General features: G+C 37.7%; 1 protein-coding gene across 1 annotated transcript; it reads left to right on the forward strand.

Moving 5' to 3' along the window:
- Positions 1-9617: 9617 nt before the first annotated feature.
- Positions 9618-14019, forward strand: IL22 (interleukin 22). Its single transcript, XM_045830095.1, has 5 exons — positions 9618-9803; positions 10228-10293; positions 10419-10562; positions 11496-11561; positions 13942-14019. The coding sequence occupies exons 1-5, from the start codon at positions 9618-9620 to the stop codon at positions 14017-14019; spliced, it is 540 nt and encodes a 179-aa protein (XP_045686051.1).
- The last annotated feature ends 4503 nt before the right edge of the window (positions 14020-18522 follow it).

Below are 18522 nucleotides of genomic sequence, written 5' to 3' on the forward strand. Positions count from 1 at the left end.
ACAACAAGTGTTGGAGAGGTTGGAGAAAAAAGGGGATCCTAGTGCACTGTTGGTGAGATTGTGGACTGGTACAACCACTGTGGAAAACAGTATGGAATTTTCTCAGAAAACTAAAAATGGATCTGCCTTTCGACCCAGCAATTCCACTCCTGGGATTATATCCTAAGAATCCTGAAACACCAATCCAAAAGAACCTATGCATTCCAATGTTCATAGCAGCACAATTTACAATAGCCAAGTGCTGGAAGCAACATAGGTGCCCATCAGTAAATGAATGGATCAAAAAACTATGGTACATTTACACAATGGAATTCTATGCAGCAGAAAGAAAGGAGGAGCTCCTACCCTTTGTGACAGCATGGATGGAACTGGAAAGCATTATGCTAACCAAAATAAGTCAGGCAGTGAAAGACAAATACCATATGATTTCACCTTTAACAGGAACCTAAACAACAAAACAAACAAACAAAAAAGCAAAATGTAGCCAAAGACACTGAAACAGAGAACAGCCTGACAGTCACCAGAGGGTAGAGGGGAGGGAATTTCAGGGGAATTTCAGGGGAGAATGGGAAGGGTTTACAGGAGCAAATATAAAGGACACATGGACAAAAACTGGGGGAGGGGGGTGGAAATGGGAGGGAGGTGGGGAAGAATGGGTGGGTGGGCTGGGATGGGAGTAAAGGACAAACTGTACTTGAATAACTATTAAAATAAAATAAAAAACAATGACACTAACAAACTAAGCATTAAATATCTCACAAAAGGATCAGAAATAAAGTGTATGAGTGAATAGATGAAAAATACATTTATAGCATTTTCCCACCCCACCCGTGGCTCTTCCACAGTAGAGTATCATAACTTGAAAAGGGAATATCCATTACCCTGACGCAGTGATTAATTAGGTGTGACTTACAAAGAAAGCTGAGTAGCCAAGCACCTTTGAGAAAGGGCTTTAAAAAAATTTACTAATAATGTCTTTATGCTAAATTGTAAACTGCTTTTCCCATATGTGAAGATCTTTTCTCACACTTTGTGAATTATGCTCTCACCCCTCTCTGTAGATATGTTACTACTTTTCTTACCACTGGTATGACTTTCCGAGGAGCTCCGCAGACAAATTCTTGTCCCCAAAGTTTTTGCAGTGTGGGAGATATTTGTCTCAAATGTTATTTAGAGGTAATGTATTTCTTGTAAAACTGTATCCTATGTGGTTTAGTGTAAAAGGAATTCATATTTAAGTGACTCACTTTAAAAAGGAATTATTTACACATGTCTCTTTGAAACTGTAAGGGGGTACAGTGTACTTTACCCATCCGAAAGTTTTTGGCTTATCACTGTATAAAGAATGCTGCTATGCATATTTTTGTAAATGTCTCTTATTAACAAACTCACTTCTCTTACATATATAGCTAGAAATTACATAGTTGGGTCATAGAGTGTGTATCTGTTTAGTTTTGGTAGCTATTACAAAAAAAATTTCTAAAATGGTTGTACCACTTTATACCCCTACAAACAACTTATGGAAGTTCCATTTGCTCTAAATGCTTGCCAACAATCAGCATTGTCTTTTTTAAAAATGTAGTTATCATGATAGGTGTGTGGTTTTAATTTTGCATTTCTTTATGCCCAGTGAGGTCTAATTCTTCTTATATTTTTATTAAATATCTTCTTTTGGAAAGTGTCTGTTTAAGCTCTTGTCCATTTTTTAGTAGTCTAGTGTATAACTGCACTGTACTGTATCCATTCTTTTCTCCCTTGGTCATATTTACAATTTATTCAAAGGCTACTGTATTTCTCCTGAATTCAGCAAACCAGAAACCAACTGAACAAAAGAACACTATCTCACAAATCTTATAATGACATTAACAAACTAAGCATTAAATATCTCACAAAAAGATCAGAAATAAAATGTATGAGTGAACAGATGAAAAATACATTTATAGCATTTGCCCGCCCCACCTGTGGCTCTTCCACAGTAGAGTATCATAACTTGAAAAAGGAATATTCATTATCTTCAGGGTGGTCCTTTTTTAAATTGATTTGCAAGAACTTTTTTTATACATTCTGAATTTGAGCCTCTTGTCAGATATATTATAAATATCTTTTTCTGGGATTTTTTCTAACAACTTACACTTGCAGTGTTTCCAATATCAGTATATATTTATTGGAGAAAGAAATAGCCTATATCAAGAGATATTTCAAAGAAAGGAGCAAAAGGATTTAGGACAGATTGACAACAGAAGATGGAGAAAGGAGACTTGTTAAAATTTTAAGTCAAGAACAAGACTCATTAATTCACTCAATGGATTTGGCCTGTCTTTCCAAAGTAAAACATCTAGTTAAGTTGCAGGATCTTTATTTCCTGACTTTTAGCTAACTTATGATTATTTTCATTTTCTCTTGGTTGCTCCATATTTTGTCCATGAAGAGGCTCCTTATTGTTAATAGTTAATGTTTGTTAAACATTTATTATGTCAACGACTCTATGTAGTAAGAACCATCAGTTAACGAGAGGCAAAGCCAGATTAAATTATACCTTTCTTTGTTTTTAAAAGATTTTATTTATTTATTGTTAGAGATAGAAGGAAGGGAGAAAGAAAGGGAGAGAAACATTGATAGGTTGCCTCTCACATGTCCCCAACTGGAGACTTTGCCCACAGCCCAGGCATGTGCCCTGACTGAGAATTGAACTGATGACCTTTTGGTCTGAGGGGTGACACCTAACCCACTGAGCCACACCAGTCAGAGCGAGGTATCATATTCTTAATGGCTGCCTCTGTGCTACAACATATGGTGGACCTCATGTCAACCATGGGACTTAGGTTCTTTAATTGAAACTTATTGCCAGCTATATCAAATGTGTAACCAGAAGTGGTTTTTAGCACTGAATTTGAAGAAGAATCCAGATGGTAGAGGATGACAAAGGAAAATAGATAAATATTGGGAGTAAAGGCAGTAGTTGTTGAGTCAGAAGACCTGAATTCAGGTTTGGCTTTCTCATGATGACTCTGTGGCTTTGGGTAAGTAAAAAACAGTCTCACTCTCCCAGCTGCCAAGAGGGGATAAAACTACTTGCTTTTTCTACATTAGAGGGTCACTGAAAAGATAAGAGATAAAAATGAAGAGAGTTATTTTTTCAAGAAATATTTCTTTGTCCATTCCTCTAAGAGAACAATTATTAAATGCCTGCTGGATACCAGGCACTATGCTAGGGGCTTATAGATGAAATGGTCAAAAGGTAATCATTGCAATAATCATGAAGTCACCTTTGCTTGTAATATATTTAATCATCTAATTAGAACTTACTGAGGGCCTGTGATGCTCTAAGGATTGTACCAGATGAAGGCTGTACTCTTATGGAACTTATGTTATAGTGAATGAATGAATGAGAAAATGAAAGAATAAAGCATATTGCTTCTTTTCTCTTATCCAGCACCCCATGCATAGCTTTGTCTCTCCTCCATTTCCTAGACAAAATTCACCAAGATATTTTTCCTATTAGACCACACAAGTGGACATTCTAATAGATAAACCCATTTGTTTATGGCTTTTTTTATTTATAAAATGTATTAAGGGTTTCAAGCACTATTTCCATTCAGTTCTTATATTTAATTCCCTCCTTACTCATTCAAGGATCTGTAGGTACTTCTAATTTCTCTAAAGACATGATAATTAAGTAATGTGAGTACAATTTAAATTCCAGTTCCCTAGGCAGTATTTAGGTATATTCAATGTTTTTTCTTGAAAGTAATCCCACTTCAGATTAATCCTAAGGCTGCTATAACACAATTACTATGTTAACTATTACTTTATTGTTTTAAAGTATAAAACATAGGTCCAAGAACCCCTATGGTAAAATATTCAAACTGAAACAAAATAAATATTTGTTAAATAGAATGAGATATTATTGGCTTAGTCTATTTGGTTGCAAGAATTTGGAAGTGAAAACAATTGTACTTCTTTTAAAACAGTGTACTTCAGACTTGCCACTGTTTCAGAGTGACACCTTGTCCAACTAACCTAAATTAGAGATGCTGCATCCTAATTATAGCACACACACTGTTTTTTAATTAGGACAGTGAGAAAGGAAAGTGAAAGGGGGAGTTTTCTCAGGACTGACGTTTGTGAATTGGTTCTGTGCTTAATCATTTGTATATTAAAAAGTTTAACAGGGTCATGAGAATGTAAGAGATGCCTAAGTTTCTTGACATTTATTGGCCCACAATTTTTCCATCAGAGACTGAGTGGGTCTGGTGAAAATGCACCAAATACATAGAGTCTTAAATATGACTTTTTAAAAGTTATCTTTTAAAGTAGTGTTTAACCTGTGCAAATGATTGTAAGAAATATTAATAATCCTAAAACTTGTTAGGGAATTGGGATATAAAATTCACTGATACTAGTTAATTAACTATGACTTTGAATATCTAGTGTTAAGTGTGAATTATGATTTTTAAATATTTATTCACTAGTCAAAATAATAAATGAAATGAGAGACTGGAATGGACCTATGGATATTTAAAAATCTATGACAGAGGAGGGCAGGCATTAGAAAACCAATGTCAAAGTCTGTTTATATGGACTAGAGTAGTGAGGAGTTTGCTATACCTTCTTCTGTAATTGAAATTGATTTCAGTACTTGGTATTCCTAGAGAGGAAAATACAATCATTTACATTATGACACATTCCCATGGTATAGTCTTCCCTTTATGATGAGATGCAGTTCAGATTCACAAGTTTTAGTCTTCAGGAAAAAGAGAAAGGTGGCTGTGGTTGACAAGTGTCTTTGTGGGCATAGCCGACTGAAGTGGCCATGAGAGAAAGTCATTTTGGGCACTGTCAGGGTAATCTTCAAATGGGACTGGGAAATAAATTTCATGTTTGGGAACCCCAGTCTCTAGCTTTGTTCTTTGTGGTGTGCATCCCTATCTCCCCTCTGCACTGACCTTGAAAAAAACAACATGCTCTTCATGTTCTCAGGAGACGTGTCTCCCAATAGTCTTCCTCTCCAAGTCAACTTGGAACTCATTCACACCAAGGTGAATGTGATTACTAATGGTTAATATCTTACTTCTTTTATAAACTAGGAATTAAAAATAATGCATAAGACCTCAGTGGAGAAAATTTTGAAACACTATCAAAGTGTATAAAAGAAGACCTTAAGTAGTAGAGAGACAGAAAATGCTCTTGGGCAGAACTAATTCATATTATAAAGATATTAATTCTCCTCAAATTAATCTTTAAATTGAATGAGAGCTGAATGAAAGTTTCTGCTGCATTTTCCCAGGAAGTTGACAAACTTATTACAAATTTATGTAAAATATATATGAAAGTCCAAGAATAGTAAGAGGAAAAATAAATAAACAAATGCAACAAAATAGAGAACTCAGATAGTATTCATACACGGGAAACTCACATATGTTAAAGGACTCATTGTTTGGCAAATTGTGTTGGGAAAACTGTCTCACTATGTGAAGAAAATAAAACAGGCTTCCTACTTTCTGTCATATACAAAAAGGCATTAAAGACCTGACTGTGAAAGGCCAAGCCATAGAGTAAGTAAAAGATAGTAGAAGATAGTAGAACATCTTTGTGACCTAGTGATAGAGAGTGTTTTTTTAAACAGTCTTGAAAGTGTAAAGATAAAATGAAAAAAGTCTTAAATTACATCCAAATTAAGTTTTCTGTCCAACAAAGGGCAACTACACAAAGTTAAAGTTTATGTTTACAATCTAAAAGAGCAATTTTTTATTGTTGTTCAAGTGTAGTTGTTTCCATTTTCTCCCCACCACTCACTCTCTGACCCTAGCCACCCCCAACTCCCTCCCCTGACCCCACCCCCCTTTGTTTTGTCCATGTGTCCTTTATACTTGTTCCTGAAAACCCTTCTCCCTTCCCTCCCATTATCCCCTCCCACCTCCCCTCTGCTTACTGTTAGTTTGTTTTTTAATTTCAGGGTCTCTGGTTATATTTTGCTTGCTTGTTTGTTTTGTCAGGTTCCCCATTTAAAGGTGAGATCATATGGTAAAGAGAGTAATTTATAAAATATATAGGGCACTCTTACAAACCAACAACAAAAACAACAGTAACAACAACAGACCAAAGCCCACTAGAACAATGGGCACCTGATGTGAACAACTGATTCATAAAAAGGAAAAGCCCAAGTGGCTACAAGTATGAAGAAAAATGAAAATTAAAGCAAAAATAAGATACCATTTTATATCTCAAAAAGCTAGCAAAATTAAAGCTGGATAATACCACGTGTGAGTTGAGAAGTAAGAAAACAGGAAGCTTTCTTCACTGATATGAGAGTATACCTGTGCTGCCTTTCTGGAGAGCAATCTGGCAGTAAGTATCTAGCAAAAGTAAATGAACTTATTCCTATGACTCAGGGACCTAATATTCCAAAGATATTTTTTAAAAAATAGAATCAAATAACTTGCATGAGGTTGTTTAGTGCTGCAATGCTTGTAGAGTGGGCAGTTGGAGGGGGTTTAGGTGCTCATCAAAGGGAAAACAGATATGTAATGGAATGCCATATTAGAAAGAGGAGCTACGTATAGCAACATGGATAGATTATAAGACCTTGGTGCCATATGTACAATTAAGAAAGAGAATCACTCCTGTAAAATAAAAATACCTACATGTACTAAAACAACACTTCATGTTTTATAGGGATGCACACATGTTCAGAAAGGTATATCGAGTATATTAGAGCAGCCACTGTGATAGGCATAGAGGTGGTGGTGGGTATTTGGTGCAGAGGGAATGAGGATAATGAGGGTAATATCAGAGAGAGACAGGTAGCTTGTATGGAACAATGATCATGTGTGTTGTACTGAGGAGTATAAAGAATAAAAAACATTTTACCTGAGAGACTTAAGGACCTACTTCTTCTAGAGAGATGTGTACTTCAGAAGGAGGTATTGTGGATTTCCAAGCATTGGTTAACAAGTTGGGAAATAGTTTTATCATGTCGTCAGTGAATATTTATTCATTATCTACTATGTGCCAGACACTGTTTTGGATAGTAGAGCTAGTATAATGAATGAGACAGAATAGCCTTCCTTCAGTTTGGCTATTCTGCTTAGTCCTTCCTGGCGTTAGACCAGGTAGATTGTTGCAAATATCAAAGATCAACCTTGGGTAAAGAAAGTCTGGGGCCTGGGAGCATGACTCTGAGGTTGCCCTTTACTTGAGGTGGCTTCTGGGAGAGATTTGAAAATTCTTAAGGAAACAACAAGAGAAGGCTGATTATGACCTGAAGTTATTTAGCACGTGTATGTCTCCAGTTATTTTTTCACAGAAGCCATTTTATTCTCTATGTATAATCTCTTTTAATACAAATGTTTTTCAGTCTCCTTGGATGACTGTTTACAAATCCACTTTAGTGGGTTTTGGTCAAGCTCACTAAAACCTAAATCTTGACTCCATTAATACTTCCTTATTAATGATTAATCAGGGAGATACAATGAATAATAGACATGTAGCTGCTACTAAAGACTGGTTTACAATCTTCTGGCATTCTACTTTTGTTTCACAGCTATTTATTACCTATTCAGGAGTAATAATGAAGCTGGCAAGTAGTACTGAGTCAAACCCCAACTTCAGAAGTGCTAATGTCAAGGCAGTCTCAAAACTACCTTCAGGCCTGTTCCCAAAGATATTTAGTAAATTACTTAATTTCACAGAACTACTTATCTCTTCATTCAAATGTTCTTGTTGAGACTTCCCTATGTGCGTAGCACTGTTCTAAGGTCGGAAATACAAAGATGAAAGAGACAGAGATTTTCCCCTCAAAAGCATATAATTCAATGATGTCAAAACTTATTTTCCCATGGGAAAAAAGTATGTATGCTTATCAGGTTCCCAGGCAAACCAACAAAAACCTCTTTATAGACTAGCTTAACTCAAGTGTTAATATAATTATATAGAGTTCTGGACAAAAATGGCCATATTTTATATAAATAGGAAATTGGATAAAAAAGAGTTTCCTCATCTTGGACTCATGAACATCCCCAAGAAAATGTCTGGAACAAGGAACAAGTATAAAGGACACATGGACAAAAACTAGGGGCTGGTGGAAATGGGAGGGAGGTGGGGAGGGCTGGGTGGGTGGGCTGGTTTGGGAGTAAAAGATAGAAAATTGTACTTAAAAATAATTAAAATAAAATAAGATAAGATAAAATAAAATAAAATAAAATAAAATAAAATAGAAAATGTTTGGAACAAGTTTGGTTTTTATGTACCTTCCTTACCCTTCCCTTTTGCATCACTTTCTTAAGGCCGCCTTCCCAAATGCTGCGTCCTCACACTGTTCTCATGCTTCTCTGTGGCTCCGCACTGGGATCTGTGCTGTCTCACAAGATGGTCAAGGTTCTTCAATTACTCCCTTTCCTTCTTCCACTCTTCAACTCTCCTGATCTTTGGTAGTTATGAGGAGAGAAATCTGATTGAACTAATTTGCACAAATTCACATTCCTTCTAGCAGTAGACCAGTGCAGTTGCCCCCTCCTTTGAGCCCTTGGGAGGGTTTCCAGTCTAGATTTCTGGTGTTATATAGAAGTCAACGTATTTTTGATAATTTGAAGTTAATGTGTAGCCACTATATTGTCAAAGTCTCCTCTCCAAAAATCCATATATATACACTAAAAATTGTTATAAGATTTTGAAAGTATTATTTTAAGACTTGTGTGTTGTTTAGAAAGAGTAAAACTTCAAGATAAACTGCTACATCTCTCTATTCTTTAAATGCTTGCATGTTGAGAGAAATGATGATAAAATTACTCAACATTAATATCTCCAAACTTAAGCTGATGTTGATTTTAATTAAATGAAAATAATTTAAGATATATTTGCAATTATAATATAATGGATATGATCACTTAAATAAAAGAATGGGAGGCAAACGGTGCTTAGATTAACCAACACTTTTATTTTTAGAATGTAAGTCTTCTTCAGGATTTAACACATGAAAAATAAGGTATAATTATTTTTAAAAATTGAATTATCTCCAAGATGTCCTTACTGTTTATTTTAAAGCAGAGGATATAGGACACAGGTCCTAATTTCTGACCACCTCTAATGAGATAAGAATCTTTGAGCCCATGACCAAAATGCATACTCAGTTACTGTAGGAAATCAAAAAATATTACACTAAACCTGGAATCTATAAAGACAAAGCAAGCGGTTTCTTTGAAAAATATGTCAGGTTTAGAAAATTTCTAGGATTTACCTATAAAAACACCCTCTGGGACCTAACAGTGACGTCTTAGGGAAACACTTGCATATCAAGGTGGGAAGGATGGGAGGCCGCGTTCTGTGGGCTCCTCCAGTGGTTAGGTAGTTCTCAGAAGACAGCGCTGGAACTTAGATAATTGCTGATGTCATATTTTTACAATAAAAAAAATTTGGTGTTCTAGGGCTATAAAAGTAGCAGCTTCTACCTTTGTATCACAAGAAGAATCATTGGAACAGGTAAGTGTTTCAGCAAACTTAGTACGATTGGTTTTGTTGTAAAACTTCATGATACTTAATTTTTTCTCTGTATGTTCTTGCTTTGTGATTCCAGGTTCTTCTACCTTAGCTGCTGATTGCTCAAGTTGGCATTGTCTGTAATGGCCACCCTGCAGAAATCTGAAAGCTTTTCCCTTATGGGGACTCTGGCTGCCAGCTGCCTCCTTCTCATTGCCCTGTCGGTGCAGGGAGGAGCAGCCGTCCCTGTCAGGTCTCACTGCAGGCTTGATAAGTCCAACTTCCAGCGGCCCTACATCACCAACCACACCTTCATGCTGGCTAACGAGGTACTCATCTCAATCTCTCTCTTTCATATCTTATCCACTTGGAACCCAAAAGTTCTTAAATTTTTCTGCAGAATACATCTGAGGTCTCTAAGAACCCAGCACTTATCTCTACTGGTAGACTAGAGATCATTTTCTGCTTGTTCATAGACTCTCTGGGGATTAGGTTTTATAGGAAGACCTTACATCTTGGCCTTTAAAATGTGTACATTGAGTTTCACTCCAAAAGGAGCCATGTAGTAGCCCATCTGATTATTCATTTTCCCTTTACTCCTCTGAGCATTATTTTAGACTCATACAGACATCCAATTCTTTCCTCAGTCTTCAGGGCGCTGCTATTGGGAGAGAAGATAAAGTACATCTCTACTTACAGACTTTCCTTCTATGTCCTTGATGTCCAATCATTTAGTTCTTTCTTCTCTTCCAGGCTAGTTTGGCAGATAACAACACAGATGTTCGTCTCATTGGAGAGAAACTGTTCCGCGGAGTCAATGTAAGCCATAGTAGTGATTAGCAGGGCAGTGTGCCACCCATGGTTATTTGGAGCAGTGATGATGACTGTTTGGGTCTTCTGGATGTGCCCTTCTATGACCCCTGCTGTTTCACTTTTGCCTGCAGATGAGCGAGCGCTGCTATCTGATGAAGCAGGTGCTGAACTTTACTGTTGAAGAAGTGCTGCTCCCCCAGTCTGATAGATTCCAGCCCTACATGCACGAGGTGGTGTCCTTCCTGGCCAGACTCAGCAATGAGCTAAGCCAGTGTGTAAGTTCTTCTCCCAGCCTAAGTCCACCCACTCCTAGTTACCTGCCTTTCCTCCTTCTCCCATTTAGAGTTCTTTCCCCTTCCTTCTCATTGCCCCCTCCCATGGTGGCAGTAAGAGGTGCCTCAGCAACACTAATATAGGAGTCATTTGTAATCATAGAGTATTTGTATTTGCTTTAGTTGAGTCACATTTTGAGTTTATGGTGATAGATGGGGTCTGAAAGACAAGTGCATGTAGAAGGCTCATTTGTCCTTAGGGAAGAGCAATGCAGGGTATATGAGATGAGAAACGTGTTGGGAGCTGTAGGGAAAAATGTCTAGGAATGGAAATGGGGCCACCAAGTATACATTGATGAAGGGAAAGGATGGGAAAGAGAGAAAGAGGGGAATGGGAAGATTTAATGTTCCAGGGTGGGTGGGTGAAGATGCTTGCCCTTTGGCTGTCATGGGAGGTAACAAAATCAAAGGCATGTGTATTTGATGCCTCTAAACGTTTAAAACTATGACAAAAGTTCGAGTGAAGTGGGAAGAGCAAAGGGGACCTAGTACTTCTTGAGGAAGGCCCACTGTTCACATGAGATGTTTTATGTACCTTTCTTTTTCTGAGCATGCATTTTGGATGAGGTACAGTTATGGTTTTAATCTTGACAGAATTTGCATAAACCACTCCACCCTTTCCACAAACTTAAACCTCAGTAAGCGTTCCCAAAAACGAAGAGAGGTCCCATATAAGGGAAATTACTGGATTTTGGTGTCCACGGGAATTGAAGAGCTCGGAAAATTTAGGTCACTGGTGAAATCTAGGTCATTGTGGGCAAAAATGCTGAGAACTTTACTTCCAGGTGAATTGTAACATACTTCAGTTAGGGACACTGAGGTTCATAAAGTGTCAGTATGAATGTTCAAATAACTCCTCTGGTTTTCACTTTGTAGCGCATTGAGCGTGATGACCAGCATATCCGCAGAAATGTGCAACAGCTGAAGGACACGGTGAAAAAGGTACTACTAATAATTATGAATGCTGAATCATGAAATAAGAGAGACAAATGGTGTTTCTTCCTTTTCTTTCTTTGACCACCTCACGTTGTGATTTTTTACTTGATTCTTCTACCATTAGGTTGATCATTCAGGTGTATAAGCATAGAGATATGTCTATATATTTATAAATCACTTTCCAAATTTTGCAAGCTATAGAATTCCAGAGCTGTCTGGGGAGTTAGTTCATCTAATCTCCTAAGCCCCTGTTCTGGGGACAGCCAGTGGCAAAGCCAGGGCTAGAACCCAGTTCTCCAGGATCCCATCCAGACTAGAGCTCTTTCAGCAGCAGTATGTGTCAGTCTCAGCATTATTAGTTCTTAGGGAAAATTAAGATCCTTACAGTCTATGTAATCCAAAAAAGCACTTGTTTAAGAACAGAAAAAGGCCTAGGGGACAAATTTATTTGAAGTGACTTTTGAAGCCATTAATATGATGATTTAAAACTTGAAGAAATAAACCCAGAATAATCATAACAAAAGAGCTTGACTTGAATATTGGCTAAATTTCTGGAACGATTGGTACTTATATTTAATTATCATAATTTAATACCTAACAACTACTGATTTGAATTTAAAAGCAAGAGTGAATAACCCTCAATTTTCTTTATACAATTTCAAATAGAATAAAAATATTAGTCATAGATTTATTATAGAAACATGAAAGTTTGAACTGGAAATCTTTTCTTCCTCTGTCCCTTTCCCTTCCTTTCTAGTCTACTCTCCATTGCAATAAACCCTTAGGTAGATAGTGGGCAGCTATCTGGTGTAAGCCAGCATATATTTCTATAGTGAATGATACTGTCATGTGGCCTGTTTGGAAAAAAGAACAACTGTATAAGGCTCAACTAGCAAATGTGACTCATCCAAAAACTAGAGGAATGATTAGTGGCAGCGAAAGTGATGCTCTTGCAAGCAGGTACAATTAAACCTCAGAAGCATGAAGGCTATGGCTGATAAAATATTCAGCAATAAGCATAATCACAAATCCCCCTTTTTTCCATCTCGATGTTTTCTACAAAATGTATTTCATCCTGAGCGTGATTTAATGAGCATAATGGGTTCTTCGTTTGTAGTTTTTCACAGTGAAGCTCAATTCTCTTGTCATAGAACCATTACTTAGACATGGAGGGCTGTGTATTGGCATGCCACAGCTAAGAAATGCTTTACCTTTCTGGTTTGAACATCCTTGATGTCCCTGATGTTGGTTTACTTTGTGGTCCTTAGGAAAGTGAAGTGTGAGAGAGAAAAATATGATGGTGATCTGTGTGAAAACAGAGATTTTGAAGCTTTTACTCCATTTTGAGAAAATTAACATCCATATGTGCAATAGATTGCCACATGGAAGAGTGGTGATGCTTTTTTACCCTGTCACTCCATAGGGCATGGGCAGAAGAGGGGAAGGTTCAGAGAAAGCTCAAAGTGAGGAAAAACTGGGCAGTGCTGCCTGAAATGGGAGGGAAATCTTGGGGGGTATGCATTTCCTGTCACTGGAGGAGAAAGCAGAGAGCAAACTGCAGTAGAATGGATGACAAGACAACAGGGCAAGATAAACTTTACATTTTTCTACACAAATATCCCTTGGCATTGTGGAAGAGTGGAAAGGTAAAATGGTGGAAGAAAGCAGGAAGAGAAAGGAGAGCAAAGTATAGAGGACAATGGTGACTCATGGCTTTTCTTCAGATGATCTAGAGTGAATTTAATAGAATAGATGAACTTCAGAAGAGGATGCCTTGAATGAATGTGGTTCTCTCTTCCATTGGGTTTGAATGCCTCATTCATTCACACCCTACTTGGAAGAAGAAGAAGAAAGAAGGAATGTTAGAATCTATATTTGATTTTCTACTAATTAAAGCAACTAACTAGGATTTATTTGGTATTTTCACAAAAGTGAAAACCTGTTTGTTTTGTTAAGAAGATGGGAACAGAAAAAGCCCATGTGTGTTGGTAAATGTGTAGTTTTGATTTAAGGCTGTTGTTATGAATAGTTAGTGGGTCATAGGCAGCGGCAGGACTATGGGGTAGGCCACAAAAGCATAATGGGTGGCACTCTGGGGAAGCCTCCATCTGTTTGCTCTGGTTAAGCAGTGGTTTTAAACAGCTTCATTAGAGTGAGATGCAACAGAGACTGATGCCTCTTGGTGCCTCTCAGTTCAGATAGTCACAATTTAAGTTCCTCAGCAAATCATTATATTCTTGCTAATGGGCATTGCCATTAATCTTTCACAAAAGGCTAAAATTTGGTTTCTCTCTCAGCAACCTAACCATGTCATCTTTTTCTAATTTGTCTCTCTTTTAAAAACATGTGTAAATACTCAAATATTTGTTTTTTCTGATTTTCACAGCTTGGAGAGAGTGGCAAGATTAAAGCAATTGGAGAACTAAATTTGCTGTTTATGTTCCTGAAAAATGCCTGCATTTGATCACAGCAAAGCTGGAAAAGTGGATAATAACCCTTCTTGCTGTTGGAAATAACAATAAGAGCCCCAGACTTTTTTTTTCCAAAAGGAAAATGGGAAAACAAACTCCACGATTATGGGTAGATTCTAAATAAATAAACCCCTGCTTAGCTTAAAAAAGAGAACAATGTCACTTGTGTCCATAAGACTAGAAGGTAGCCCTTGCAAGCATGAGATTTATTGCTAATGTTTTATTGTAGTGGGCCCTTTATACACAGAAATTTATTTTTAAGCAATTGTCTATTCTTACAAAATTTACTTCCCATTCCTTTTGGAAAAAAGACACCTAAATAACTTCCCTTTTATAATTAGTACCTTATTTGTATGAATTTATTTATTGTTATAAGTACACATTTTATTTATATCATTTTACTATATGGATTTATTTATAGAATTGTGATATTGCTACTTAAGTGTAAGGCTAATATTAATATTTATGACAATAATTATGGCTCTATAATATGTCTATTTAAACTCAATAAAACTTTAATATCTTAAACTTTGTGACTTTGTCATTTTTCCTTTGATATTATTGTTGTCATCACCATCCTCCTCCTCCTCCTCATCTTCATCATCATCATGTAATCATTTTCAATTGCTTAATGAGTCAAGAACTTCATATAATGAACTTTGCTCTTGAGTCACAGCAAATGAGATGACTATTAGTAGTACCCCATTTTATAGATAAGAAAACGGAATCAGAGCCACGTTAAAAACATTGTGTAACTATGAGTAGTTGATTCTTACTGAGCTTGGGCTATCTGAGTTCTGGGCTCTTTGCTATATCGCCTATATAGACTTATTATGTTGATTCAGTGTGTAATTCTGAAATACAAAGGTAGGAAATTAAAAAGAATCCACCTGCATCATTAGCAATTTGTGTATAAAAGGAAGGAGTGAAGCTGTTGGGGAAGAAATACATGGAGCCTCTATTGCTGCAGGTGAACTGTTTTAGTTCTAGTTCAAGCCTATTAACAGGGGAGCACTTCCAACTTTTCCAGTAAATCAGGAAATAAAGGGGAAGCTTACTGAGTTGGGGGAGTCTATCTGCTAGTGGAGTTTAGCACACATAGAGAAGTCTTGTGTGTGGAAGGTGAGCAAGATATGAAGCACACTGAAGAGAGAGAGTGAAAGCTCTACATCTTCAAACTTTGTACAGTGGTTCAGAGAAGAGAGCGAAGAGGTAGAGATGCAAGGTGGACTAGTTCTATCTGGAATGATGAACAGATGACACCAGAACTGAAGAATGTATGGGTCTTTCTGTAGAAGGTGAAATTCAGTTGTCAATTATCTAAGGTATTTTCTTTAAAAAATCAGGATTCCTGGGCTTATCCTTCAGGTCATTCACCAATTGTTTGCCAAGTTCCTGTGGAAGGAAGACAAACCTGGTGGTAATAGGTGAGCATGTATACAGTTTGTGAGTTCACTTGTGGATAAAGCAGAACTAAGACTTTTGAGTGTGCACTCTGAACAATGAGAGGTACCAGAGCTAAGCTTCAGGGATGACATAATTTTAATTACTTCTGGGGTAAATTGGGGTTTAGGACTCTTTCCTCTCTTCTTCCAAATGAGTCTCAGTGTAATGCCTTGAGCAAAATCTGGCATTGTACTTTGTTTTGACAAATTTTTAGAAATGAAGCCATTAATGGAAGAATACTCTTAAATTGTATTTATGAGAGCAAAGAGACTGAAATACAGAGATTTAAACATTCTGAATGCAGATGAACATAAGGTATAGGGTGCCAAGAGCTTCTTCAATTCTGGAGGGCAATGCTGACAAGCTGGGAGCTCTATGAGATAGTCCCAGTTCCTTGTAGGGAGTCTTGACATAATCATTGGCACCTGTTGTAGCTTTTTTTTTTTGCATCAGTCGCTGTGGCTAGCATTTGGCTGGTGCTGCCAGCATTGCTCATGTTCTTGCCATTAGCAGAGGACTTGGGTGTCTCCTCTCCCAGTAGCAGATGGCAGCACCCAGGTCTTCAAGAAGACTAACCTATGAGGCTGTGTGAGACGCAGCACCCTGAGATACTAATGATAACTTAGGACCGATGAGAAACCACTGGAGGGTTTCAACTATGGGAAAGACTTGATATGACTCATGTTCTGTAAAGGTCACTGTGGCTGCTGGATAGGTCTTCTGTGTGTGTTTGTGCGGGTAGTAGGGTTGGGTGGTAAGGACAGACGCAAGGCCAGAGCAGCTGTCCAGGGAGGGAGGATGATTGTACTAGAGAAATGGGAGTTGAGTCAGAGAAACTTGGTGTGTGAACTGTGACACTCAGCTTGGCCTGCTTGGAAAATAAGAGCTGTGTATGGAGCATATGCAATAGCAGGAAAAGTGATCATTTAGTTTTTCTTCTGGTCCTTCATTTACACTCTATTATTCACTAGAATGCAGTGCTTCATGTGGGACTTAAAGACAGAGAGGTGATTTGTTCTGAAAAGAACATTTTAAGATCTGAGTGGAGATACTTCTATCAGAAGAGGAGAATGCAGGGGTTCCAGGGGTGGAAAGCTGAGTCTTCTTATCTCAGAGGCAACCACAGCTATAGCAACTTTATCTTTTTCATCTCATTTCAAGGAGTGTTTACTTTTGAAAAACAAATGGAGGAGGCTGAGATGACTGACCCTGATCTCCAAGAGGAAATTGCATTACTGCTACACCATGAGGCTGGGTAGACTGTGACTGGACCAGGGAGTTTGCTCGATTGTCTTGTCAATTTGCTTGACAGTCTCATTACAGAAAATTGCATCAACCCCCAAGAGACAGGATCATGAAGACCTCCATTTTCATAGGAATGAGGGTTTAAGTCACCTTATCAGGTAATGAATTTTGTGCAATGGAGGTGTAGGGAGAAGGTAAAGGAAAAATAGAATGGACAAAGAATTAATTTGTGATTATTAATTTAGAATCTATGAACAGCTATAAAAATAGGAACTATAGTTTCTGCTGATATAGTTTCTGCTAATAAATTACTTGTCCTGTTTTCTCCTCCTCCCTTCTCTTTTTGGGGCTGATATTTTAGCTTTCTAGTGGGTGTATAACCATATTGATATCATCCTACAATGATACAGTAGTTGATGAGATTCTAAGTATTTGCTGTGTAGGAGACACATTTTTTGCCTGAACAAAGGCAACAGTGGCAGCTGAAGACCAAAATGATGGGCTGTCCCAACTTGGTCCTCCTGATCCATCCACTGTTCTTTCTGATTCCACTTTGTGCCCGGAGAGGCTGATATATATGAGTTGCCCAATATATGTGCTTCCTTTCTGTTTACTTTTTTATCACATTTGACAAGTGGATAAATTAGCAGGAGTTCTGAGAATGAAAATAAGGTCCGAGTATTTATTGCTGTGGAACCCTCCTGCCAGATTGCCACGCAGGTCAGTTGTATACTTCTACCAAAAGCTCCTTGTAGATGACTCTCTTTCATATAGTTCTCTTTCCTGGTTCTGGAAATTTCTCTCAATCCTGTTCCCTCAGAAGCTTACATCTATTGTTAGCTTCGAGACATTGTGCTATTTCTTGTAGGGTTTCTTAAATTCTTTCCACACCTTAAAAAAATCAATCCCATAAACTCTTCTCCCTTACCCAGTTTAGGTGTAATGGAGGTTTTCTGCTGGGATTCTGATGCATGCATCTCCTTTCTCACTTCTGTGCTCCCACCAGTCCCTGCCCAGAAGCAGGATGGAGTCGGCCAATTCAGGTGACATCATCTATGGACCATAAATAGAGCCAGTTTTGGGCATGTCTGAGTTGTGTGTAAATTTCTGACCCAGCAATAAAGTGAAATCAGAAACAATGGTATACGATTTCTAAAATTAAAACACGTTCTTTGATTTAAAAAGTACTATTTCTCCAACAGATTTTTCTAGAGGGGAACAGAGGTGCTTAGGGCAACACACAGTATCACTGGAAGGAATTAAAGAGCCTCTTCTCCCCTTTGATCCAGGAATCTTGTGTTTCTTTCTGCAGCTCTCTCCCCACTGCAGCCCTTCCAGGCACACATGGGAATCTTTGTTTCAGTCGGGCTACCCTTTCAGCTGTAGGATAGGAGAATTATTACACTTGAATAATTCTGACTCCTCTAAACCTGAGGTTCCTTTGCTGTGTGTGGCCCTTCTTTCTCCTTTTTTTTGTTACAGCTGCAAAGGATATTCAGGGTCACATGCATGGTCCTTTTAGTCACAGTCTCCTCCTTATTTCTATGGGGTTTAACCCTCTGGGTGGTTCTAAGCATCCCATATGTATGTGTGGGTTAGCTTCAATACCACCTAGAAATCGACCAGTTGTGTCCTTCCTAGCAGGTGCTGTTTATTTTTGAAAACTGTATGCTGTAAGACGCTTTTATGAGCTGTTTTTTCATCTGTGACATTTTCATCTTGCCATCGCTGCAGATGCTATTTTTAGGCATGATGACTGCCCAAGAACCTACGAACTTTACATTGCTGCTTGACTCAATGACACC

This window comes from Phyllostomus hastatus, unplaced genomic scaffold, assembly GCF_019186645.2.
Source record: "Phyllostomus hastatus isolate PE091 unplaced genomic scaffold, TTU_PhHast_1.1 phas_scaffold_93, whole genome shotgun sequence".
Taxonomy (NCBI): Eukaryota; Metazoa; Chordata; class Mammalia; order Chiroptera; family Phyllostomidae; genus Phyllostomus; species Phyllostomus hastatus.